Source organism: Rhinatrema bivittatum, chromosome 2 (assembly GCF_901001135.1).
Source record: "Rhinatrema bivittatum chromosome 2, aRhiBiv1.1, whole genome shotgun sequence".
In the NCBI taxonomy this organism is placed as follows: domain Eukaryota; kingdom Metazoa; phylum Chordata; class Amphibia; order Gymnophiona; family Rhinatrematidae; genus Rhinatrema; species Rhinatrema bivittatum.
Window position 1 is genome coordinate 581,426,138 of NC_042616.1, and position 27,160 is coordinate 581,453,297.

Below are 27,160 nucleotides of genomic sequence, written 5' to 3' on the forward strand. Positions count from 1 at the left end.
CACACACAAATGGGGGTCAATTTGATCGTTAACCGAATTACCCGGCGGGAAAAACAGGTTGTGTATGAGCCGGAAATGGCCTGGCTCTTTCTTGGGTACCATTCCCAGAGGAGATATTACTAGATTTGGAAAAGGTGGATAAGGGAACGGGCCCGCTATCCTACCTAGCGCCAATTCCGCTTGAACTTTATCCACCTTCTCCTCATGCATCGCCAGTGATCGTGCATTGCTCGGGGGGCAGTCTAACACTAAAGGGGGTAAAGATTGAATAGGGATTCGGAAGCCATACAGGAAACCAGCATAAATTTGCTCCGCTTCGGTTTGGTAGGGATAACGATCCAGCCACGGGCGCATTGCCTCAACGCGGACCGGGGTTGGGGCTCGCAAAATCAGGCGAGCGTCCCACCTGCTGCCGAGGAAACTGCCTTTGATCCTTGGAGGTACGGCACTGAGCGGCTGGGTGGGAGCCAAAACCGCATGTGAAGCAAGTGTGCCTGAACTTGCAATTTTTCCATGTGCAGTGGCCAGCATTGAACTGCCTGCACGTGTCCCGCCTCCCCGAACCTTGAAAGGAAAATCTATCCCTTTGATATAGGCCCCTCTCCCTCGGATGACTGTATGATGTACCCGCTCTCTGCCCATGAGGACTTCTGTAGGGTCATCTCATCTAGCCAAAGGTCACTCAACCTGTGTTGCCAAGAGACGGCAGGGTTATGGGCCATGCTTTTCCTAAAACGAATGTCATAATTAAGCCAGGCCCACCCTCCCCTCCTTTGTGCTGTCAAGATGGTGTCCATGTATCTTATGAGAAAGGGGGCATGTGCAGGCTCATGTTCCACAATCACGGACATAAAAATATGGAAAGCCCTGGTCCAGTTTTGGATGTTCTTGGCAACCTTTGGCCTCTTATCTTTCGCCTCGGTGGATCCCCCTTTTTCGGGTTCCACTTCCATATCCGTAACAAGGAGGGAAAATATGTCAATGTACTCCCTCTTCAATATTTTGTCTTTTATTGTGTCTGGCACACTGTGAGCTAAGGACGTAACCCCACATAAAACCTCATTCCCCAACTGCTGTGATGGAATTTGCACCGCCGAATTAGCAGTGTGTAAAAGAGGATTTACATCTACAGGCGGCAAAGTAGGTTGAACTGGGGCTGGCAGAGTGTTGGCTGGTATAGCGGGTGAGGCTGGCATACCTTGAGTGGCCAGCATACTCTGTAGCCTCCCTGATTCAGTAACCGTTTGCCCACTGATCACTGGCACGGTTACCGGATTAGCACCCCAGACAACGGCAGCCGAATTGCCTTGGCTCACATTCCTCTTTCTTTTAAGAGAATGGAATAGAGAGCAAAGTGACTTGGCTAACTCTCTCGGTATCACTGCAATCTGATGATAAAGTGTCGCAAGTCTGGGGCTTACCTCGTCCCAAGTGACGTGAAGTGGTCCCAGTGCTAGCAGCCGTAGAAGCTGTAGCCAGTGAGCAGAGGGCAGTACCAGAACCTGATGTCGGCGTGGTCGCCCCATCCCCGCCGTGGGGCCCGGCCGCAATCGTTTTCAGGCCCGCCGGGCGCTTTTTCTTTCCGACTGATGCCCCTACTTGCTGTGGTCTGGTGCTCTTGCGAGAAGCTGCCGACGAACTCCTTGGAACAAAGGAGATCAATGTGGAATCTTGCTGTGGCTCGTCGCTTGGTGGGCGCTCCTGAGATGGAGAGGGAAGACGGGAGACATGCGCTGCCTAAGCCAATCTGTGCCATGCGCGGCAGCATGCTCCTTAACCTCCAACAGCAACAGGTCTAAGTCACCTATAGCTGTAACTGCAGGAATGGGTGTTGCTGCTATTACATTGGGAGGAGTTGTAGCGGAGTGTGATGAAGATGGATTGGAAGTATCCATTTGCTTCTGACGTTTTCCCTTCCTTACGGTCTTCCTGCTAGGCCTTGAATTTTGGGGCCGGCTTGGAACTTCAATCAGCCCCACTGCTGACCCGTCTGCCTCAAGGGGGGGCTGATGCAGCGTCGCGGACTCGGCTGCGGTTGATGACCACTGGCTCGCCGTCGCCATTCTGTACTGGTAAATACTGTATTACAAAGTCACAATTTATTGATCAGCAGACTTTAATGATTTACTTGTCTTAAAAAAAAAAATAATTTTTTTTGATACACCACCAGGCTCTCAGTTGGGATTATCTCAGCACTGGCGTCAAAATATGCTCGTGGTGATCCTAAATATGGCTGCTGCCATGTGCTGACCTCCCAAAATGGCCGCTGCCATGTGCTGACCCCGCCGCCCTGAGCTGACCCCCAAAATGGCTGCCGCCCTGAGCTGACCCCTGCCATATGCTACTTTAAGATGGCCGCTGGCAAGCCCTTACAATAAGAACCACAATACCATGCTAAGATGTAAGCTGACCTTTCATTAATATTTTAATTTACTTTTATAGAGCTGCATAGCGCAGCCTAAATCATCATATCTATCAAGCTGAGGGTCCTGTACCCCTTATAATTCAGTATAAACGTGCACATGGGACAGCTGTCCCTTTAAATAATAACCGAATACTAAATATCACCTTTAGGATTAATATAAAAAACATCCTGTTAACCTGGCTGAGCACTCAGATGCCGTACCGCTGTCCCATAGACATATCATCAGAATTCCCAACTACGGGGATGCTGGCTACTTTTTAATTGTCAGATTACTTAGGTATAACAAAGCACATCCACAGGTTGTTGAGGTAGCATGGTAGACATGAAGCCTGCCCACTTCCTAGCAATTTAGAGAGCGAGGGGTAAAGCAATACATAGAAAACGTCGATTTTAAAGTAAAGCAAGCCTACAAGATCAGTGCTCTAACCACTGAGCTACCAAGCCTGCTACTGCCAGCCATGTGCTCTAACCACCTATGCATTCACCATGTGCAGACCCCTTCAATGGCATTTCTTAAGAGGCTACAAGTGAATGATAACCAGCCCTGCACTCACTGCCCTTTCAATAAATACAGCAACATGCAGAGCAAGCATCATGCTGAAAGCCAGCCATGAGTTCATAAAATATATATATATAATAACAGGTAAAGGGTGGCCATGTGCCCATGGCGTTTCACTAAATATATATTAGTTAAAATAAATATATGGCGTTTCACTAAATATATAATAGTTAAAATATATATAACCAGCCATGTGCTAAGGCATTTCCTTAAATAAAATAACATTCCAGGCAGAAGCAGCCATGCATTCAAAACCTTTTCATTAAATAAAGTACTGGTAATGCAGAGCCAGTTCAATGCAAAAGGGGGGAGGGGAAAGGGGTGAGCATACCTTCCCGACCTTAGCAGCACAAAATTACCATTAATATTCTCAACATTTTGCCTATAAGCCACACAAAACTTTTGTACTTTACCCAATGATGTAATCAAAGAAATCGTTCCTGCTCCTTTAGCTGATCTGCTCCTCTTACAGCACAACCGTGCTGGACGCAAAGTGAAAGTAAAAGCAAAACTGTTGTAGCACAGCCGTGCTGAGATCAGCCTGTTACAGCACAGCAGTGCTGAGAGATGAGCCACCAGCGCTGGAGCACGAGGAACCGGGAAGCAAAACTGATATAGCAAGGAGGTAAAGTTGCTTGATCCTAGAGGATCAAAAGGAGGGGCTGCCGTGCTGGCTCTCCCTTTTCTACTCCCTTCCCTCCGCCCCTCCCTCTTAGCCTGCCTACCTTGCCTACCTTGCCTTACCCGCCCCATTGTGCCCTGCTCCCTAATGGAGTGGCAGGGCTCCAAATCAAAAACTTTCTGTGTTTCTCAATTTCGATTGATCCCCTTGCTCTAAATCAGTGCTTCTCAACCCAGTCCTCAGGGGACTGACCTGTTTGGTTTTCAGGATATCCATAATGAATATGCATGAGATAGATTTGCATGCATTGCTTCCATTGCCATCAAATCTTTCTCATACATAGTCATTGTGTGAATCTTGAAAATCTGGCTGGCTAGGTGTGCCCCAAGACTGGGTTGAGAACCACTGCACTAAATAGCTAAGATTGCCATCTTTATGTGAGAAGTAGTAGAGCGATAACAGAGGAAATATAAAAGTATAAATACAGAAATTTGTCATCATAACCTTTAGTTAACAAAAAAGCCCCAAACAAACACAAAATTAGGGTCAGCAGCATGCTTCAGTGGCAGGGTTGTGCACTTCTAAGCAGGGAATTCAGTCTGGAGTTTGTAAGGACACCCTGCATTGCATTGTTACAGGTCAATACTGTAACGTGCGGTTGAAGATTTCCCGTCTGTAACGTGCTGGGAGCGCACAATTCCGACGCGTAAGGCGATCCAGCGATACAGTCTCCAGTTTCATGCGTCCTTAGCGCTTCTTAAAACAGACGCATAACCCTTTCCGCACGCAGCATGTATATGATATGTAAATGAACGAATTAGCTGTATAATGAAGGAATTAGCTATTCCCCTCCGATACTGTGATGCGCGCTCAGATTATCTCCTTTGTAACCCGCTATTTTGCCGCGTCCTTAACCTGTTAGTTTACCGCCTACCCTCTACTTGGTGTTAGTGTGGTGTTAGTATGGTGTTCGAAAATTAAAACGGGAATAAAGTGTAAAAAATGGGGGTAAAACTGTAAAGTGTAAAAAACATTGCAGCGTAAGTTGTTTATATATATGTATAAATACCTGTCACTTTCCGAATCCCCCAGGCGTGCGGTCATCGAGGCGGCGGCGGGAGTCGGTGGGCGGGTGGGAGTGTGTTCGATCCAGGCCGCGGCCGGGTGGGCGTGCATTCATCCAGGCAGAGGGAGCCGGCCGGCTCCCTCTGCCTGGATGAATGCACGGCCCCCGCCGGCAGCGAACGAATGCCCGTGCGATTTCGGCGCTCAAGGCCCCGTCCGGTCTCCGGTGCAGCCCCAGTCCTGTCTCCTCCTCCCGAAGCAAAAAAAAAAAAAAAACCCGAAAAAGTAGCAAGGCTCGGGCCTGCTACGGTAGTCTCTTCTCCTCTCCTCCCGATTTCGGCGCTCAAGGCGGCTGGGTGGGTGTGCATTCATCCAGGCAGAGGGAGCCGGCGGCGAAAGCAGCCTCCGGCTCCCTCTGCCTGGATGAATGCACGGCCCCCGCTGGCAGTGAATGAATGCCCATGCGATTTCGGCGATCAAGGCAGTCACATGCTGTGACGTCAAGCGTCGTGACGTCACGCCTTGAGCGCCGAAATCGCACGGGCATTCATTCACTGCCGGCGGGGGCCGTGCATTCATCCAGGCAGAGGGAGCCGGAGGCCGCTTTCGACGCCAGCTTCCTCTGCCTGGATGAATGCACGCCCACCCGGCCGCCTTGAGCGCCGAAATCGGGAGGAGAGGAGAAGGGAGAAGGGACTACCGTAGCAGGCCCGAGCCTTGCTACTTTTTCGGTTTTTTGGTTTTTTTTGCTTCGGGAAGAGGGGACAGGACTGGGGCTGCACCGGAGACCGGACGGGGCCAGGGCAGGTAAGCGGGGGCTGGGGGAAAGTTTGCTGAGCATCGGGGAACATAACTGTCCACTTCCTGGTACCTGTCATTTCAAATGTAATTTGAAATGACAGATACCAGCGTGGCCGTGAAGCGTTAGGCCCGCGAACCCAGGATACTGTATAGGCGCTCTATACAGTAAAATGGGTTGCGCGGGCCTAACGCTTGCCTAAGGCTTCGCAGCCGCGGCATGCATTTGCATGCCATTTGAAGAGAGTATCGAGCGGTAGGTGAAGAGAACTGTGCGTGCGGGGAACGAGGGTGCGCCTGACACTGCCGCACTGTTTCTACCGCGGCCTTAGAGTATCGATCTGTCAGTGAGTGAGATAAGCCCATCCAGAATGTATTCAAGAAAAGTGACCATGTTTTGCACTAAAGTAGAGTCAGTTCATAGCCAGGTGACCTGAAAATCTACATTCCTCAGTGTCCCATTGTGTTTGTCATTGGTGCATACTTCAGGCATGAGTAGAAAGACCCTCAACAACAGAGCACAAAAGATGCAGATGACAGACAAAAATTTCATGCCGAGATTGTAGGTGCTGCCTGCATGGATCCTTCAAGTAGGTCAACTGATGTAAAGAATGATCACGCTTTTGTAGAGCATGCGGAACGGATGGCCTCATGCAACACGCCCACAGCACATGCCACATGCACAAACACCAGCCCATTCAGTTGCAGTCAGCAGGATTTTATTAGCTGGAATCTGCTCAAATGTCAGAATAAACTTCATAATAATTGACATCATCTTAGCTTTCCAGGAAAACACAGCAAATGGTCATATAGTGGATTTTTCAACATATAAAGCACACAAAGGAAAACAAAATATTACATTTCTCCTGCTAATCAAGCCACAGAAATGCCCCATAAAACTGTTTTCTGAGTTCCCAAAAGTCACCTTCCCATCTAGTCATAAGTAAAAAGCCAGACTTAGGCAGGTTGGAGAAAAAAAAACTTAATTTCTAGCACTCACTCGGGCCGATGCAATATTGGCGTGCGTTAAAGGGGCGCTCAAAACTGAGCGCCCGCTCCATCAACGCATGCCAATCCACCTCTCCAGGGCACCCAATGCTACATGCAAAAGGGTTACCACAGTAAAAAAGAGATGCATGGGGATATTGTGTGTTCCTAGTGCCTCTTATGTTCTTATGCCTCCTCAGCAGTGGGTGCTCAGGAGAGGTGGCTGTCACCCACAGGATAGGAAAACAGACATTCTAAAATTGAGCCTCCATTTTCCTAACTTGACAGGAAGCACATTTTTTTTTTTTTAGTTTTTTGAGGGGACATTTCTAGTTTTTTTATTTCCTTCGACATAATTTCGCCACAATATTAAGTCGGAGGAAGTACAGGAAAGCAGCTAGCACACTTTTTTTTTTTTTTGCACGGAAAGGAAATCGATAATAGGCTCATCAACATGCATTTGCATGTTATGAATGCTATTACCTACATGTATGATAGGACACACGTTTTGGATGCGCTAACCCCCATTTTGGATCGGGGATATGTATGCATGTTCAAATTGCACATCCAATCGCAGGGTAACCGTGTGCTGCAGCCCGTGCACTGTATAGCATTGGCCTGTTTATGCTAAAAACACAAAGAAGTTAATCAGCACATCTTACCTGCTCAGAACTCAGAGCAAACTTAATTACTGACCTCTGAGACACTATGAAGATGGAAGAAAGCACAGGAGGGGAGAAACAACAAATTATTCATGCTCAAAATTGACTTAAAAGATTGAAATAACAGGTGCTTCCATTATTATTATGTTTGATATTATCGAACAGAGCAGTACAAAAAGGAGTAAGGACTTTTGGTCATTTGTGTAAATAACCAGTTACAACAGATTCTAGCACAGCTCACAAGTGCACCCAAAGCGAAAGCACTTTAGTTTGAAATAAGGAAAATTGCCAGCAGAATATAGTCAATAGGAGAAATATTTTTCATATTATTATGATGCCTGCTACACATGTTGCATTAAATTAAGACATGGTTTATCACATATCTGGAGGAATGATTCTAGTGACAACTGGAAGCTGATGTATAATTGTTAAGCATATACATCCTGATACCAGCCACACACTAGTTTTGAGTTTTCCTGCACAAGTTGGAGCACAAAACTCTCCTAGAAAGTACCCCACTCACCAGAACTGATGTACAAGGATAACATCCTGTAAGGAGCTAACATCAAGCTAGGTTGAGAGAACATTGTACAAATCTCATCTTTGTTGAGTTTCCTTACTCCGAAGAACATCAAATCTTCACAAGAGAGCACTGTTCTGTTCGTATGTCTCACTCTGAATGTCAAAGTGGCCCCTAATCCCTACACTACCACTTAAATCTCACCTCAAATAACTAGGTGGGCCTCATATAGAGGTATAAATACTAGGGATGTGAATTGTGTCCTCGATCGTCTTAACGATCGATTTCGGCTGGGAGGGGGAGGGAATCGTATTGTTGCCGTTTGGGGGGGTAAAATATCGTGAAAAATCGTTAAAAATCGTTAAAAATCGAAAAATCGAAAAACCGGCACATTAAAACCCCCTAAAACCCACCCCCGACCCTTTAAATTAAATCCCCCACCCTCCCGAACCCCCCCCCCCAAATAACTTAAATAACCTGCGGGTCCAGCGGCGGTCCGGAACGGCAGCGGTCCGGAACGGGCTCCTGCTCCTGAATCTTGTCGTCTTCAGCCGGCGCCATTTTCCAAAATGGCGCCGAAAAATGGCGGCGGCCATAGACGAAAAAGATTGGACGGCAGGAGGTCCTTCCGGACCCCCGCTGGACTTTTGGCAAGTCTCGTGGGGGTCAGGAGGCCCCCCACAAGCTGGCCAAAAGTTCCTGGAGGTCCAGCGGGGGTCAGGGAGCGATTTCCCGCCGCGAATCGTTTTCGTACGGAAAATGGCGCCGGCAGGAGATCGACTGCAGGAGGTCGTTCAGCGAGGCGCCGGAACCCTCGCTGAACGACCTCCTGCAGTTGATCTCCTGCCGGCGCCATTTTCCATACGGAAAATGGCTCCGGCCATACGCGTATGGCCGGCGCCATTTTCCGTACGAAAACGATTCGCGGCGGGAAATCGCTCCCTGACCCCCGCTGGACCTCCAGGAACTTTTGGCCAGCTTGTGGGGGGCCTCCTGACCCCCACGAGACTTGCCAAAAGTCCAGCGGGGGTCCGGAAGGACCTCCTGCCGTCCAATCTTTTTCGTCTATGGCCGCCGCCATTTTTCGGCGCCATTTTGGAAAATGGCGCCGGCTGAAGACGACAAGATTCAGGAGCAGGAGCCCGTTCCGGACCGCTGCCGTTCCGGACCGCCGCTGGACCCGCAGGTTATTTAAGTTATTGGGGGGGGGGGTTCGGGAGGGGGGGGGATTTAATTTAAAGGGTCGGGGGGGGGTTTTTAGGGGGTTTTAGTGTGCCGGCTCACGATTCTAACGATTTATAACGATAAATCGTTAGAATCTGTATTGTATTGTGTTCCATAACGGTTTAAGACGATATTAAAATTATCGGACGATAATTTTAATCGTCCTAAAACGATTCACATCCCTAATAAATACCTAACTACCTTAAGGGCCTTATAAGCTAGTCTGTCTCTCTCTCTCTCTCTCTCCCCCCCCCCCCCCCCCCCGTGGTTGTAGGTAGGAATTGTGGCACTTACTGCAAAGTGTGGAAAAAAAATTATTAGTTTGTCATTTTTTAGCGAAATCTTGTGTATTACAAAGTTGGATACAGCCTGATAGGTTTACACCTATATTGTGGTTTCAAAAATCAGCGAATTGGATGCAAATGGAGCACTCAGATGTGAAATATAAAGGAATTGTTGCCAAAATGTATGTTAAAGTTTGGGAAGATATGTATCGGTATTTACCTTCAAAGGGTCATCATAATTTAAAATAAATTAGTTAAACTATGAAATGGATATAATTCTGGACCATACCAGTTCTGATGTTAGTAGTGTATGTATGGTAGAGGTATGAATGGATGTATGTTTTTGTAGTCTTGGTTTTTATGTTTGTTAAAAAATATTAAAATTACAAAGTGATTTGAACAGAACCTGAATGCTATTCCTCTGTATCGCCAATTTTTGTATCTGGTCAGTTTGTGTGTGCAAGAGCTGGTTTGTTTATGATAATGTTTGAATTACTTTATGAATAAATAAAAATATTGTTAAAAAGTATGGTATGCTTTCTTTTTTTCAACTGAAGCCTTGAGTCTGTTTCATGGCTCTTTGCTCTCATTTGTTGCAGGAATATGTAGTATCCTGCTATCTGGCCAGAAATTACATCGGAGCAGAATCAATTCCAGAACAACCAAGGTACCCATTTTCAAGAGGGAGCTAGCTGGGAAGTCTATGCTTTTGGACAACTCCATTCTGATGCATTATGGGCCTAGCAGCACTGATTTCAAAGGGAGGAGTCAAGGGACTACAGATTTCACACAATTTTGGGGTGTATGTTTACAAGGAAGACTGGCTACATTTTTTTCTGGAACAGGGACACTGGTCAGCTCTGCAGTATTGGCCAGCAATAAAACCAGTAACATATTCCTGAGAATGTTCTCTCCCTTACCTGGAGCTTTATTTTACTTATGACCTTTGTCTAAAGTAGGTCTTTTTTTTTTTTTCTACCCTTTTTTTTTTTTAACTCTTTCAGTATAATACTTTAGCAACACATGGTTGTTGCACAGGAGGTGGACCCTTGGGCCCAGGTGGGGTTGACGCTACCCGCAGGTCAAGCCCCACGGGTCCCCACCATCGGCAGGCGGAGCTGGCTGACTGATGGAAGCCAGCTGGAGCTTCGCCAATACCAGCCCTCGTTCCCCACAGGTTGAGCCCTTGGGCACTGGGACCGGCTGGACTTAGGTGGGCCTCCATCTGAGATCTTCTCTGGGACGATGAGGAGGTCAGCCAGGGGCCAGCAGCAGTAGTAGGAATAGGTAGTCCGAACTGGATGAGGCAAAGACCCGGAGACCTGGGCGCTAAGGAGTACAGGAGGAAGGCAAAGGGTGCCCGAGTAAGAACAGGCTGAAGCCTGGCAGGCCAAGTCCAGAATGAAGATGAGAGGAGTGTCGTAGAGCAGGCTGAAGTCAGGGCAGGCGGCAGACAAGAGAGTAGCAAGGCAAGCATGGGTCAATACCAGAAGTCAGCAGAAGAATGGTCAGGCAAGGCAAAGGTCAAACCAGGAGATGGGTAGTAGCATAGTCAGATGAAGCAATGGTCAATCTCAGGAGACAAGAGATAGCATGGTCAGACGAAGCAGAGGTCAATACCAGGAGAGAAGCAGTATAGTGGTCAGATGAAGCAGAGGTCAATACCAGTAGACAAGCAGTAGCGTGGTCAGACGAAGCAATGGTCAATCTCAGGAGACAAGAGATAGCATGTTCAGATGAAGCAGAGGTCAATACCAGGAGAGAAGCAGTAGAGTGGTCAGATGAAGCAGAGGTCAATACCAGTAGACAAGCAGTAGCGTGGTCAGACGAAGCAGTAGTCAAAGCCAGGAGGTCAGTCAATGGAATAAGCAAGGTAGACATGAACACAGGAACAGGAGCAGGTACCAGGATCAGGAACAGGAACACAGACGAATCAGGAACCAGGAACATGGAGGAGATGCAGGAACAAGCAACTCAGGGCACGACCAGCGTGGAGACCTGTTGCCAAGGCAAGGAAGGATTAGCTGGGCCTGGCCTTATATACCGGAACCCAGTGGCATCATCATCACGGCCCCTTTAAAAGAACAGCTGATGCTCACGCGTATGGGCCTAGGGAGGGGCGTGGCACAAGACGGCGGCATCTCCCTGCAGACTGTGCAGGGAGGCCCGCCGCAGAGCAGGGACGTCCCCTGCAGAGCTGGGAGCACGAGGAGCGGCCCAGGGTCGCAGGTAGCGGCAATGGCAGTGAGAGCAGCAGAACCAGGTGCTAGAGCAGGCAAACGGGGGTAATAGGGCCTGGCCGCGGCCGGCACACGCAACAATGGTCATGCCATTAATGTAATATGAATCATTTTCTGCATTGATGTATACCCATTCCTTCTTGTCCTACTACAAACCCACAATGGCACTCCCCAACTCCTCCATCCACACCTACTAACCCCATCCCCAAATGTTTCTCAAATGCACCCCGAACTTCAGTCCCCAAAACCTCCCACATACACCTCCAAAACCACCCATAACACCCACTATCCCCACCCAACCCCCACATGCCTCCAAATCACTGCTAACACCACCTACTCCAACCTACCTTCCTAGTTCCCACACTGTACCTACCGTACAGGGGTAGCAAGCTCCATGATTAAACTCAGTCTACAGGCCCCTTCAGGCCTGCCTCAGCTGCCAATTATTTCTTCTGACCTCATCCCTTGGGATAGGAAACAGGAGGTGCTCATTTGTCAAGATTTTGGCTGCTAGGCAGCCTGCCTACCAGCAGGGGCCCTCACTGGGCCACACTCTGCCTTGTACTAGCCACCGCCTTGAAGGCTGCATGATGCAGCGAGACCTGCCCTAAATAAACCTCCCTCAGAATGTTGTGCTGGAGGACCCTTGGACCGAGGGGGAGTTGATACTACCTGTAGGGAGAAGCCCCACAGGTCCCCACTGTCGGTAAGCGAGGCTGGTAGAAGCAAAGGCCCAACTGGAGCTTCACCAATACCAGCCCACATTCCCCTTAGGTTGAGCCCTCAGGTGCCGGAGTTGACTAGTCTTAGGTGGGGCTTCTGCAGAGATGGAAGTCCAGGTAATCAGAAGGTAGCAGACACTATGCCGAAGGATCAATATAGGAAGCAGCCAGGGGTTCAGAGAAGCATGAGACATAGATACACAGGCCGAGGTCAGAGGCAGGCAGTGAAGCACAAGGTCCGAATCCAGGCGAAGTTCGAGACGAGCGGCAAAAAGCGCAAGTCAAAGTCCAGTCTGATGTCAAGCCAAGATCAGTCCAAAGGGAAGGAAGGAGAAAGGCATGGAACACAGAAGGCAGAAATGAACCCAGCAAACCACTACTCCAGATGGAGATGACATATTTCCAAGGCAAGGACCAGCCTTAAAGACACCCCGGGAGATGATATCATCAATGAGGGCCCAATGAGGAAGAGAGGCGTGTGCACATGCCTAGGAGGTAGGGATGTGCAGGCAAAAAGTTTTCGTTGCGTACGTGATACGTATTCGTGGGGGGTCAATTCCGTTTCATGCGGAAGTATGGAGAATTCCATAAGTTGTCGATCTGTAAATATGTTACTACGGCGAGTTAAATTAGTGTCCCAGCTAAAATTAAAATTAACTACAACCCCCCACCCTCCTGACCCCCCAAAAACTTACCAAAACTCCCTGGTGGCCCAGCGGTGGGGTCCGGGAACTCACTCACACCCTCGGTGCTAGTTTCATCATGGCGCTGATAGCCTTTGTCACAGGGGCTACCGGTGCCATTGGTCAGCCCCTGTCACATGGTCATCAACGCCATCTTGTGCTCCTACCATGTGACAGGGGCTGACCAATGGCACCGGTAGTCCCTGTGACATAGTATGGGCAAAGGCTATCGGCGCCATTTTGAGTCCTGGCATCGGACGGCAGGTCGCTCCGGGACCCCCGTCGGACCCACAGGGACTTTTGGCCAGCTTGGGGGGGCCTCCTGACCCCCACAAGACTTGCCAAAAGTCCAGCAGGGGTCTGGGAGCGACCTCCTTGCACGCCAGCCGTCTGATGCCAAAACTCAAAATGGCGCCGATCGCCTTTGCCCTCACTATGACGGCGATCGGAGCCATTTTGAGACTCAGAATCGCCGTCCGATACTAATACTCAAAATGGCGCCGATCGCCGTCATAGTGAGGGCAAAGGCGATCGGCGCCATTTTGAGTATTGGCATCGGACGGCGATTTTGAGTCTCAAAATGGCGCCGATCGCCTGACGGCGATTTTGAAGCCCCATTTTGAGTATTGGCATCGGTCGGCGATTTTGAGTCTCAAAATGGCGCCGACTGCCGTCATAGTGAGGGCAAAGGCGATCGGCGCCATTTTGAGTATTGGCATCAGACGGCCGGCATGCAAGGAGGTCGCTCCCGGACCCCCGCTGGACTTTTGGCAAGTCTTGTGGGGGTCAGGAGGCCCCCCAAGCTGGCCAAAAGTCCCTGTGGGTCCAACGGGGGTCCCGGAGCAACCTGCCGTCCGATGCCAGGACTCAAAATGGTGGCGATAGCCTTTGCCCATACTATGTCACAGGGGCTACCGGTGCCATTGGTCAGCCCCTGTCACATGATAGGAGCACAAGATGGCGCCGATGCCATGTGACAGGGGCTGACCAATGGCACCGGTAGCCCCTGTGACAAAGGCTATCGGCGCCATGATGAAACTAGCACCGAGGGTGTGAGTGAGTTCTCAGACCCCACCGCTGGACCACCAGGGAGTTTTGGTAAGTCTTGCGGGGGTCAGGAGGGTGGGGGGTTTAAATTTTTATTTAGGCCGAATAAAACAGAAATCTGTTTAATACGTTTCGCCTCCCCACGTATTTAACAGATAGCAAAAAATAAGTTGCGGATTACAAATCCGTGGAAAACGGATGCACATCCCTACTAGGAGGATATTGGTGCAGGAAGAGGATGTCAGTGGCATTGGTGGCAGCTCCCAGCAGCCAAGGCAACAGGAGTCAGCAAGACAAGGCAAAGGTCAGCAGCACACAGCCGCGTGGATGGCAATGCCAGCGGAAGCCCAGCTGGGAAAGAGCCCGGTACGACCATGGTAGCGTAGCATGGGGTGAGTGAGGCTGCTCCCAGGCTCTGTGGGTGGCAGACGCAACACACAGTTTACTCAGGGCTTCAAAATTGAGTCACCTTGGCTCCTTGCTTTTGCCAACTTTATCTTGCCTTGTTTCTGCATGGCCTTTGTAGCCTTCTTGCCTTCCCTTGTCTTGCCTTGCTCCCTCTGTTGTCTGTTTAGGTCTTCTTGTCTGGACTTTCTTGTTCTTGTTCATGCCCTAATTCTTGTCTGGGCCTTCCAGTGGTCCTTTTTGTCTGTTGCCTGCTTTGTCTTTTATTTACTTTGTCTTTCTATTGGTTCCTTTGCCTATATCTGGATATAGCTTGCTCTGTCCTTGTGCTCCTGGCCTCTCCTTGTCTTATCCTATCTGGGCCTTCCTGTTTCCTTTGTGTCTCCCAATGCCCTTCTTGTCAGTGGGTATAGGTCTTCCAGCGGCCTAACCCATCTGTATATCTTGCCTAGACCTTCTGTCATGGAATCTATTTTTAGGGTACACCACCCTAGGAGTGGTACAGGGCTACAAGGCTGGATGCTGGGCAGGACTAGGGCTGGTCTTCTGCTTAGCCAGCTCCCTTCCCTGCAGGTTGAGCTCTTGGGTTCTGGGGGTCGGTATGTCTTTGCTGCGGTAGTACATCATAGTGAGAACATACTGTGGGAATGAGGCTAGACAGGCTGGCACACGGTTGGACAGATTGAAGCAAGGCAGGAGACATACCCAGGCTGGAAGCATGGATAAGGAATGCAGGCTGGTCTTGGACATGGAGATCTGGGTGGGCTTGGCAAGGCCTGATACAGGCAGGACGAGGCAAGGCTTGATACAGGTTGGATTGGACACTGGAGCTGAACTTGGAACAAAGACTGAAGCTGAGTTTTCACTCAGACAGGGTAAAGACAGGGTAAAGTAGTAAGACAGGGTAAAGTACTAAGCATGGACTGGGAAACACACAGGCTATTTATTTATTTAATTGTTTTTTTTATACCGACATTAGATCGAGATATCACATTGGTTCACATATAACTGGAATGCAAATAAGGCATGGGCTGCTTATTTTTACAGTGTAACTTAGAACAGTTAACAATGTACAGTATAAATTAGAACATAGAACATATGATATTATATTTTAGAATATTTAACAAGGAACAATTAAGAACAATTATTAATACACGGTGCCATAGAACATATTATAGAATAATTTAGAGGTATTTAACAAGGAGCAGTTGTTGATACGCATGTGCCAAATAATATGGGAGGTTGGCATGTCGGAAACATAGCTAGGCAGGATACTAGGCAGAACACTAAGCAGGAACTGGAACAGACAGGGAGCTGTGGACAGGATACTAGAGACTGCACTGAGCAGGGCACAATAAGACCAGATAAGGACAGGACAGATTAAGACAGGACCAAACAAGGACAAGGCAAGACAACACAGAACAAGGAACTCAGAAGCCCAAAGGCAACAAGGCATGAGGCCCGAAGGCCAGTAGTCTATAGGCCCAAAGGCCCCTAGGTAAAGAGAGGAGCCTAGATAGGCCACAAGACAGGATATGGTATAGAGCAGGCCTGAAGGCCACAAGGCAAGGCAAGGCCTAGGATATGCAACTGAGCAAGACACAAAAGGCAAGAAGGCCTAGAGGCCACAAGGCAAGGTGTTGCCTAGGAGGGCCGCAAAACAAGACACAAGGAGCAAGAAGGTCCTGGGGCCACAAGGCATGGAGCAAGGGAAGTGTGGACAGGTCAGCCAAGAGTGACTCCAAGAAGAGCAAGGGTGAAGTGGCAAGGCTGAGTTATATAGGCCTGGAGCTTAAGTGTGGTGAGAGCAGTGAGGAGGAGCTTGGAAAGGCTGGAGGTGAGACTCACTGAGGTACCCTGGTGGAGAGGACCATAGCCCAAGTTAGAAGGCCAGTGAAGAGATGGCCCGGATAGCTCTGAACAAAGCTCACAGGAGGCCTCTGCTGGTGAGGAGGCGACACTGCAGGTCAACACAGGGCACTGTGAAACAGGTAAAATCCTAATACCTTCTTATATTGTTCTGTTCCAATTTATCTTGCTTGTCTATTTGTCTGGTTCCCTGTGGGTTTCTCTATGGCCCTCCTGTTCCCGTGGGCCTCCCAATGGCTCTTCTGTGCCTTGTCTAGACCTCCCAGTGGTCTATCTATTCTGTCTAGAACCTGCTGTGCACCTCAGTTACAGTTTACCCCATATTTTACCCTGTTCCTGCCTGTGTGTGTGCTATCTTGTTTTTGCCTGTGTATTTTACCTGGTTCCAGCCTTGTCTCTCTCTGCTCTTGTCCTGCCTAGCTTTTCCTACTAATTCAGCCTTGTTCCCCTTTCCTGCTTTTGCCTTGCCTTCCCAGTCAGCCTTCCTCGGACTGATCTTCATTGCTGATTTGGACTATCTTTGGTCCTTGCCTCTATTTTATCTTTGCCAGCCCCGACCACTGCTTAGATTCCGAACTTATCTGACTGATGCCAGCCCTGATCCTATTCTACCATGCACCATACCAGAGAAGTCCTGCCAACTTGCCAGAACCTGCAGGCCCAAACCAAGGAGGAGATGGCTGGACAGGCAGAAAACCCTGCTCTGCTCTTTTGTAGAGCCCTGTACTGTGCCTGCTAGGGGAATACCTGAATCCAGCCTACCTGACCATGACATCATTCTTTACTACTAGAAACACGAGCCTATTTATTTATTTAAATCTTTTTCTATACCGTCGTTAAGGTGGGTACCATCACAGCGGTTTACAGTAAGGCACAAAAAGTAATGCTATTAAAATCTATCAGTTTACACAGGTGCCATAAGGTTCGGTAACATAGTTTTTAATCAATTTTAGTTGTTAAATGAGTGTGAACACTATCATGTCCAGGTCAATTCTATAGCAGTTTTGAGTCTAGGACTCATTCTATAAATGTTACTTATCCTTTACTGATGAATTCTATTAAAACATACACCCTTAGTGATTCCTGTTTGTGTGGGTGTTTTGTATCTTGCACTTCCCTGGTTTGAACCTTGCATTTCCCTGGATTCTATTCTCCCTACATGTCCATGGTGATGAAATTACCATGCCAGGAGGGGTGTAGGAGGCACCATCTTGGAATAAGCCTTCCTTGGCAAAACAGGACATATGTGTATGTGTGTGTAAAAACATATATGCTTAAAATTTTAAAGGTCTGTGCAAATATTTTACAGTATCTGCATACTTGTGCATTTAATTTAATGTATTTATTTAGATTTTTTTATATTCTGCTTTTCAGCTCTTCAAAGCGGATTAAAAAGTATGTGCATAATTTTGGGGCCATAAATATGAGTATTTTATAAATTGCACAATCCACACAGATTTTAAAATACTGTGGTAAATCTGCATGAACCCATATACGTGTGTATATGGGGCCACGCGGAGTTGTTTGAAAGTTATCCTTTCTATGAAGAGTCACAGATTTATTGGAACTGAATTGATGGATTTCATGGAACAAAGACATGTTTATTGTCAATCACTTCATCTCTGCATTATCAGTAAAGTTATGTTTGAATTGCATTCATCATCCAGTGTGAATATTACCGTACATGTTAAAGACTTTTAAACAATGTTCAGGGCCTTGCAGATCAGTGTTCCTCCCACCTGAAAAGGCCATCTTTTGAAGGTCCCATGGCACAGAATCTTAGGAAGTTGATGTCAGCACTGGCTGGGTATTTAAACCCTAGCTGTGCTCCCAGCCAGAACCTCAACAGGTTCCTCTGCCATGCCTAACTGCCTGCAGTATGTGTTGCCCTCGTTTATATACCTGTTCCTGCCTGCTTGCCTTGTTCTCTTCCAGCCTGTGGTGTTCCTGCTCCTGCCTGCCTTGTCCTAGCCCTGCCTTGCTCCTATCCTAGTTCTCTTCCTCCCTGCCTTCCTTTTCTGACTGCTTTTTGGATCTCGACCTTTGCCTGGATACCAACAATGCATGATCACTGTCTTCTCTGACCTTTTGCTGGATACTAAAACTGCCTGACCTCCGTCTGCCTTTACCTTGGCCTGGTTAGCAGTGGTTACTGACTTTGCCTATCTGCTCTCCTCGGGACCCTCGTCTAAGTCCTGCTGGCCTCAGAATACAAAGGCTCAGTCTGCTGGGGAAGAGGCTGGTACAGGTGAAGCCGAGCTTCTGTCCTAGTCTGAGCACTGCCTGCCTACTCTCAGTGAGGGCCCATCTGGTTCCCTAGCTGGGAAGCACCAATACCAGCATACCTGAAGGGCTCACAGCCTGTGACACAAAGTCAGCGTTTACATTTTTATCAAAACTAATTCTAATTATCCACATCCTCCTTCATGTATCAAAGTAAAGGCAAGTATAATAATAAACATGCAGCTTTATTTTAAAATAATATAAAAATACAAAAAGTAAAACATGACAAAAAAGTTGTTATAAAGAAGTCATGGTTTAAAGCAAATGCAAAGAGCCTGAATAATTAACACATGCAATTGAAATGCAAAGGAAGTGGGGAGGGAAGAAGCATTATGAGCTGTCCTACAAAAAAAAAAAAGATCATGATGCTTCCGTTTACATCGGTGTGGTCTAAAGGCCTCCAAGTCAGATAGAAGAGCTGGACAGAGATCTGATCAAAGACATAGAAAAGATGGGAAAGAAGGGAGAAGTGTTGTTCTTTGGAGATTTGAATCTGCTGGATATAGACTGGAGTATCCCTTCTGCGGAATCTACCAGAAGTAGAGAGATAGTGGATGCCCTCCCAGGGCCTGTGCTGAAACAAATGGTAATGGAACCCACGAGGGAGGGTGTGATACTTAACCTAGTGCTCACAAATGAGGATAATGTCTCTGATGTCCGGACAGATGCACAGCTGAGCACAAGTGATCATCAGACTATAAGGTTTGATATCCTGAATAAGATACAAAGAAGTCACATGAAGACTCGAGTTTTGAATTTCAAAAGTATGGACTCTGACAAAATGGGGATGTGCCTGGAGGAAAAACTAGAAGACTGGGAGAAAATGGGAGAGGTGGAACAACAGTGGGCTAAATTAAAAGGAGCTATTACAAAGGCAACAATTCTATATGTTAGAAAAGTAAACAAATGCACAAGGAAAAAGAAACCAATTTGGTTCTCACTGGAGGTGGCTGCAAAAATAAAGGAAAAAAAGATCAGCGTTCAGGAAGTAAAAAGGATCCCAAAAAGAGGAACAGAGAGAACAATACCTGGTGAAACTGAGGGAGACGAAGAATGAAATCAGAAAAGTAAAAGGTCAAGTGGAAGAAAGGATTGCCAAAGAGGTAAAGAGTGGTGACAAAACGTTTTTCAGATATATGAGAAAGAAGGAAAGCCCAAAGTGGTATAGTGAAATCGAAAGGTCCCAAGGAACAATGTGTTGAGACAGACAAGGAAATGGTGGAAATATTACAAAAATACTTCAGTTTGGTGTTCATTAAAGAAGACCCGGGAGAAGGACTGTTGCTGGTTGACAAGACCGTAGAAGAGAATGGGCTAGATACAACTCCTTTTACAGAAGAGTATGTATGGGAAGAGCTAGGAAAACTGAATGTGGATAAGTCTATGAGGCCAGTTAAAGTCCATCCCAGGATACTATGAGAACTCAGATGTCCTAGTGGGTCCACTAAATTACCTGTTCAATAGATCCCTGGAAACAGGAGTGATGCCCCGAGATTGGAGAAGAGCAGCTGTGGTCCCACTTCATAAGAGTGGTAGCAGAGAGGAGGTCGGAAACTACAGGCCAGTTAGCCTCACCTCAGTAGTGGGAAAATGAATGGAGATGCTGCTGAAGGAAAGGATACTGAATTATCTACAATCCGGTAAGTTGCTGGTCCCAAGGCAGCATGGATTTATCAGAGGAAGGTCCTGTCAGACAAATCTGATTGATTTTTTTGATTGGGTGACTAGAGAATTGTATCGAGAGAGCACACAGTGTAATCTACTTGGATTTCAGCAAAGCTTGTCATACTGTCCCACATAGGAGGCTTGTGAACAAAATGAGAAACTTTGGAGCAAGCACCAAGGTGGTGGCCTGGATTACAAACTGGTTGACTGATAGCATGAAATGGTAAATGGAACCTATTCTGAAGAGAGAGTCATGTTAAGCAGAGTGCCACAGTGATTGGTATTGGGACTGGTTCTGTTCAATATCTTTGAGAGCAACTTTGCAGAAGGGATAGAAAGTAAAGTTTGTCTATTTGTGAATGATACCTAGATCTGCAACAGAGTGGACACACCTGAAGGAGTAAAGAGATTGAAAAGTGATTTTTGAAAGCTTGAAGAGTGGTCAAATATTTGGCAGCTGGGATTCAATGCCAAGAAGTGCAGAGTCATTCATCTAAGATGCGGTAATCCAAAAGAGCTGTATGTGATTGGGGGTGGGGTGAGGGGAAGGCTGAAGAGTGGGATCTTGGGGTGATAGGGTCTGGCAATCTGAAGATGGCAAAGCAATGTGAAAAGGTGATAGCTAAAGCCAGAAGAATGATGGGCTGCATAGAGAGAGGAATAACCAGTAAGAAAATGGAGGTGGTGATACCCTTATACAGATACTTAGTGAGGCCTCATCTGGAGTACTGTGTTCAGTTCTGAAGCCCTTACCTCAAAAGGGAGAGAAACAGGATCAAAGTGGTCCAGAGAAGGCTACCAAAATGGTGTGGGGTCAGTATCAGAAAACCTATGAGCGGAGGCTGAAGTATCTGAATATGTATACCCTGGAAGAAAGGAAGCAACAGGGTGATATGATACAGACCCTCAGATACCTGAAAGGTTTTAATGATGTACAAATGTCAAACCTTTTCCATTGGAAAGAAATCAATAGAACTAGGGGGTCACAAAATGAAACTCTAGAGAGGACATCTCAGAACCAACATCAGAAAATATTTCTTCACAGTGTGAATGGTGGATGCCTGGAATGCCCCTCCAGAGGAGGTGGTGAAAACCAAAACAGTGAAAGAATTTAAAAGGGCATGAGATGAATACTGTGGATCCCTCAAGGCTAAAGATGGGAAATGAAGAAAAGAGTGCATGTGAGTAACTTGCTTGTGCGGCAGTTACTACCCTTAACCAATAAGCCTTGATAAGTTGATGCAACTCCATCATTGCTCTCTGCTTCAAAGGCAGTGGAAAAAGGAGAATTTGATTCGTACAGCAAACAATGAGGGCCCTAACTTTTACGGTCTGGGGAAACAAATAAGTATGGGGTAACTTCCTGATGCGGTGGTTATTACCCTAATCCAATAAGCCTGATATTTTGATGCAACTCAAACCTTGCTCTCTGCTTCAACAGCAAGGAGTTTCAGGGAATAACATTCAGACGGCAACCAACAATGGCCCTGACTTTTACAGTGTGGGAAACTAATAAGCATGGTTGGAATGGGGAATTGAATTCAAACAGCAACCAATGAGGGCCTTACTTTTACGGTCTGGGAAACTGATAAGCATAGATTATCATAAGCTTACTGGGCAGACTGGATGGACCATTTGGTCCTTTTCTGCCATCATTTCTATGTTTCTGTTTTAATGCCACAGAGAAGGCTATTGAAGAAAATGAAAAATGCAGGGAAAATAGATACAATTCATAACTGTATTACTGATTGATTGTGTGAACAAAAATGAAGTGTCATCATAAATGACTTTGCTCATTTGAGAAATGGAATAAACGAACTTCGTCAGACATCAGAGTTGGATCCAGTACTGCATATGACTGACCTAGAGGAGGATGCAGAGCAGTGGGTTGCAAACTTTCCAGTGTAAACCAAAATAGGAACTATTGTTTAACTTATGGAACAGATTAGCCATCATTCAATCAGACCTTAATATATTCAGCAAATAGTCTGAAAGATGGTAGTTGAGAGCTAAAATTGATAAATGGGATGTAAGGTATTTGGGAAAGAATGGTTATAGGGCAGAAAGCACTGTGAAGGGTTGTTGAGAGTTAATCTAAATTCTTAGCAAGTTGAGGTACCTTTTGGTCACATCTGAAGAATGGAAAATATGCAATATAGAAAACTCATGTACACATCTTTGTACAACTTTCATTTTGGTCCAATAAAAGACATCACAGTCTGCAGTAATGTATGAAAGCTGAAATGGGCAATTAGAAACAAGAAGTGTAAGGAGGCCCCTAAATTTGCCCGTTTCTCGTGGAGTTGCCCTTAACTGTTATGGCTACAGTGGTCTCAACAGACCTGGTAGACCAGTGGTTTAGTCAGTAGTCTTTACAAACACTGCCCCTTTTAGTGAAGTCAGTATAGGTAGGAGTGTTTGGCACTCCTCAGTGGGAGGTACCATAGGCTTCATAAAACTACTGTGCCCATTTGATACAGATTCAGAGTGAATAGGGATACCAAGGAATCAGCCAGGAGAAGCCAGTCTGCAGACCGCAGTCTGAGGTTGCTAATGGGGTCTTTCCTTTCCCAGGGACTGTACCTGGAGTGGGACCTTCTAACAACCAAGAAGAGTCTGGAGAAAGAAGAATTCTTGTTCACTGAAGCAGACTGAGACCCAAGTAATGGTCGTGATGGTGGAGAGGGGGAAATCGTACCCAGTACTTCCAAGAAGGAAAATAGGTCTTGGGGTTCAACAAGGTGAACTTTAAGAAATCTGAAGAGAAGTTACCAAAAGGCAAATGTGTTGGAAATTCCTAATGTTTCTTGGGAGAAGCTTTGGAGAAATGCTTAATGAAAAGAGATTTTGTCACCAATGAGAGTTTTGGAAAAAGGAAGCTACCCAACTGAGGAAGGAGTCCTAAGGAATTCATCATTGAAGAGAAGACAACCAGAAGCTCACCAGAGTTTGAGAAGCTTCTGAAAGAAAAAAGAGAACTTAATTCAAAGCAGTTTTCTTGGAGGACCAGAGGAAGGAGGGTTCCTGTCCCGTAGAGCTGGCCTGTTTGAGAGGGCAGTTTTATTGCTTCTGGAAATGACTGAGATTTTATATTTTGTGATTTTTTAGCTTCATGTTGTTGTATAGTATTCTTGCAATTGGTGTTTCACTATTTTTGGGCTTTACTGGCACTGATGGTAGGTAAAACACTTCTTTATTTTTGAACATTCCTGGTGTCTGCAGAAAAACCCCAGTGAGGAAAAACACTAATGGCCTTGAAAGTAAGATTTCTTCTCCCCTTCCCTCCCCCCTCCCCGGTGCAGGAACCCTGTGAGGTCATGGGGGCCTGTCCTTGGCCATGAGGCCCTGTGTCCAGGACCTGATCAGAGAAGGGGCTACATCCCTATGTACAAGGCAATAGTTCATTCATGTTTGAAATCCGGCTTGCTGTTTTGGCTACCACACCTCAAACAGGACCTGTCAACAGCTGAGTGCGTACAAAGGAATGCTGTTTAAATGATACATGAATTGTATAAGTGCAACTGTGAAGACAGACTAGAATATAGGAGTCTTGGAGGAGATCCCAATCCAGGCTTTCACTATAATGTTAACATTCTGAGAGACCATCTGAGCTTTAAATTAATACAAAATATATAGAAATTTAGGTGGCAACGGTTAGGTTCGTGGACTCTTGTTGATGTGGTGCGTTTGGCGCAACCTACAGGGAAGGCCTTGTAGGTCTTCACTGACAGTGGGCGGACCTAGGCAGAGAAGAGTCTGGTTTGGAGCTTCACTGAAACCAACCCCTTTCCCCTTGGATTGAGCCTGCGGGTTCCTGGGGCCAGCAGGTCTTAGGTGAGATTTTCTTTTATAGGAGTGGGGACGTAGGTCAGGAGTCAGGTTGAGATCAGAGGCATGCAGCAGACGAGAGTGATTAGAGTTTAAGCAGAAGTCAGAGGCAGGCAGCAAACAAGAATAATTGAGGTCCAGGCTGAGGTCAGAGGCTGGTAGCAAACAAGGATGGTCAAAGTCTAGGCAAAGTTCAGGTCCGGTACTCAGTCCATTGGGGAGCACAGGGCACAAAGAAGACAGGAGGACTGAACAATGAGGCAGGCAGGACTGGAGAGGTCAGGCAGGCAGGACAAGGTAGACAAAGCAGGCAAGGCTGGAGTCAGGAATGCAAGAATAGCTACTTGCACTACACAAATGCAGGCGACCTGTTGCTGAGGCAAGGAGGAATAGTCTTTGAGGCCCTTTAAGGGCTGAAGAGAGTGATGTCATCAACAGGCACCACGGTCCTTTCCCACTGTGGGCCCTTTAAAACTGGGGAGATCAGGCTCATGCGCACCTAAGTAAAGAAGAGAAGTGTTAGGATTAGTGGGTGTGTGGGCCCTGGGCCGAGGTGAGAGATGGTACCGCCCAGAGGGAGGAGCCCCGTGAGCCTCACCGTCAGGAGGCGAGGTCTCAGCTGACATCAGACACAGTTCAAGTCTAGAGTCTTTATTAAAGAGATAGAGCAGCACCACCCGCGGAGCAGGGGTGTCAGAGAAAGTCTCTCAGACACTGAAGTTCCACTGGTCAGTGGAGTGGGGATAACCAAGGAGGATACCTCAGTATAGATGGCAATGGTCCACAGAACGGGGTACCCTGATGAAGACCTCTGTAGAGATGGTAATGGTCTGCAAAGCGGGGTATACCGATGAAGGCCTCTGTAGAGACGGTAATGGTCCGCAAAGCGAGGTACACTGATGAAGTCCTCTGTAGAGATGGTAATGGTCCGCAGAGCGGGGTACACTGGAGAGGTCCTCAGTAGGTATGGTAATGGTCCACAGAGTGGAGTACTCACGGCTGGAGTAACGATGGTTCCAGAGAAGTCCCGGGGAACAGGGCAGGCAGAAGTCCAAGGCATTAGGCCCTCCAAGGAGTGGATAGCCAAGATGAAGGAGAGGCCCCCGAGTAGCGGGTACCTTGGATGTCTCATGCCACGGAAGTAGAAGCTGGAACGAAGGGCCCTTCAGTGAGCGAAGCAGAATTAGCAAGAGGGAACTCGTTGCCAAGTCATAGGTAATCAGGGCCAGCCGGCTTAAATGTGCAGGAGGATTGACGTCATCCGGAGGGGACACCCCCGAGATTCCCGCCATGACGTGTTTAAGACTGGCCCATGCGTGAACGCGCCCAAGTGATTCCGAAGGCAAGATGGCGGTTGGCGGCGTCCGTGCCACCCTGGGAGGGCTGGGAACAGTAGGCAGGCCAACGATGGTTGGCTGAGGCTGCAAGTCTTCCCAATGGAGTCGGGGATGTGAAGAAAGAGGTGAGCAATAGCGACCGACAGGTGTAAAAAGAAGCAATGGTCATGGCGGATTCCTACCATGAAGATGATCTGGTGGCGTCGTGAGCCAGCGTTGTTAGGGGTGAGAGACACAGCTCGCGGGGTTTTCCCACAGGCCGTGGAGTGTAATATCAACATAGAAAAGGCAGGGAACCAAATCTCAAAAATAAACTTGAAAAGGTACTTCTTCAATGTAGCATTATGGGTTAGAAAAAGTACAGTAAATAGATGGCATGTTTACATTCTATAAATGTGAAGGCTCAATATGGGTATTTGTTAGGAAATGTTATATAAATAATAGTTTAAGGCATCTAATGGAAAGGGAAATGATCTGACAATGGTCACTGGCAAGGGGCTAGTGATGGATTTAAAACATTAAACAATAGATTCACTTGAATATTTTTAAACCAATACATAAGTCAAAATATAGACTATGGTAACTGTTAGGGGCTGTAAGGCCAATCTAGCCTGCTCAATTTACCTCCTTATGCAATGTTGACCTTGGCATTCCCATTGTTTCGCTGCAATTAAGAATCCTCCATGCTTACTGTCAGTAATGTCTGGTGAATTTTTTCAATTGACTTATAATCCACTTTGTGCTGATTTAGTAATGTGGAATATCAAATTTAAGTGAATAAATAAATCTGACAGCTGATTGGCTGGTATTAGCATTCCATTTTCTCATAAACAATAATCCCCCATGGAAAATATGCTTACTGATACTTAAAGCATTTTTTAAAACAAGTTAAAGCCCTGCAAACCTTTAAGCAGATAAGGCATTAATTGACAGTAAATGTCTTGTTCAATATTCATTATTGCGAATGTAATGTAAATACTATTTGTGGGTTTAAAACATTTTTTTTTTTGTAATAGTTGAAGAAAAAGTAGGGAAAGCATAGAAAGGCATGGCTTCAGGAATGCTTTCCAACATACATCGTGAGCGCTGTTGAGGTAGCCAGAGAACGGACACAGGTTAGACTCTGGCAAAAATCTTTTATCAACTTATTAGTGACAAAAATCAAACAAAACAGTTTTGCTATTCTTTGTAGTTCAACAAAACAAATGCAATAATACAACTTACAGTTCAGCAGTATTCCCTTTCATTAGGCTTCAGTCTCTCCCCTGGGCCTCCTCTTCCCTCCTGGGCCTGGCTAGTTACACTCCTTTCCCAGGGAAATCTGCCCAGGACCAGGATTCCCTGCTGTATCAGGTTAAAGATAGACCGGGCCAGTATTCTGGAGCCAGCCTTTTAAGGTGTTCTGGAGTTTTCTCCCCTCAGCTCAAACTTCTCAGGTTGAGCAGCAGCCCTTACTAGGGGTATATTCTTGAAAGCATAGTTGTTCCTATTTTCCTTCATAATCCTAAACTAGGCTGTACCACCTTTCTGGATTTCCCGTTTCTTACTCAACTTGGGGAGTCAGTAAGGGATCCCCTGCTTTGTTTTTTTAACATTAGTTAATCCAGCAATAAGCCAGGTCCAAAGTGTCTTAAAGTAGAGATAATCATGCCTCGATCCCACCACTGCCATGGCTTGCCATAGTTGTCAGTACCACTTAGTAGGTGGGATATCATTGCTGGCCCCTATATATACAACTGAGTATCACCTTCTTCTTATAGTTAACATACAATCTCTGAACTAACTCCTTCCTAACGAGTGTCTTACCTCATCCTGAATCTATCAAGGCTTACCTAGGATGGTCATCCAATTTGACTGGGATCACAAAGTTCGAAAGTCCCCCATGTGGACCATCTACCAAATTACAACATTGCATCTTTACAAAATAATTTGCCC

General features: G+C 46.8%; 1 protein-coding gene and 1 long non-coding RNA gene across 2 annotated transcripts in view; one reads left to right on the forward strand and one right to left on the reverse strand.

The window, feature by feature from the left end:
• Positions 1-368: 368 nt before the first annotated feature.
• Positions 369-3,459, reverse strand: LOC115085241. The gene is made up of 2 exons (XM_029591027.1): positions 3,398-3,459; positions 369-2,079 (listed from the first exon to the last, which is right to left on the reverse strand). Exon 2 carries the CDS (start codon positions 1,524-1,526, stop codon positions 579-581), a length of 948 nt encoding a protein of 315 aa, XP_029446887.1. The 5' UTR covers positions 1,527-2,079; positions 3,398-3,459; the 3' UTR covers positions 369-578.
• Positions 3,460-3,521: 62 nt separating this feature from the next.
• The window catches only part of LOC115085242, a 33,714-nt gene continuing 10,075 nt past the window's right edge, over positions 3,522-27,160 (forward strand). The window contains exons 1-2 of the long non-coding RNA XR_003854766.1: positions 3,522-3,609; positions 9,746-9,813. This is a non-coding gene — a long non-coding RNA (uncharacterized LOC115085242). The remainder of the gene's footprint in view (positions 3,610-9,745; positions 9,814-27,160) is intronic.

Bases quoted from the DNA above. Each gene is read 5' to 3' on its own strand.
- LOC115085241 (XM_029591027.1), bottom strand. From the start codon at position 1,526: ATGGGGCGACCACGCCGACATCAGGTTCTGGTACTGCCCTCTGCTCAC.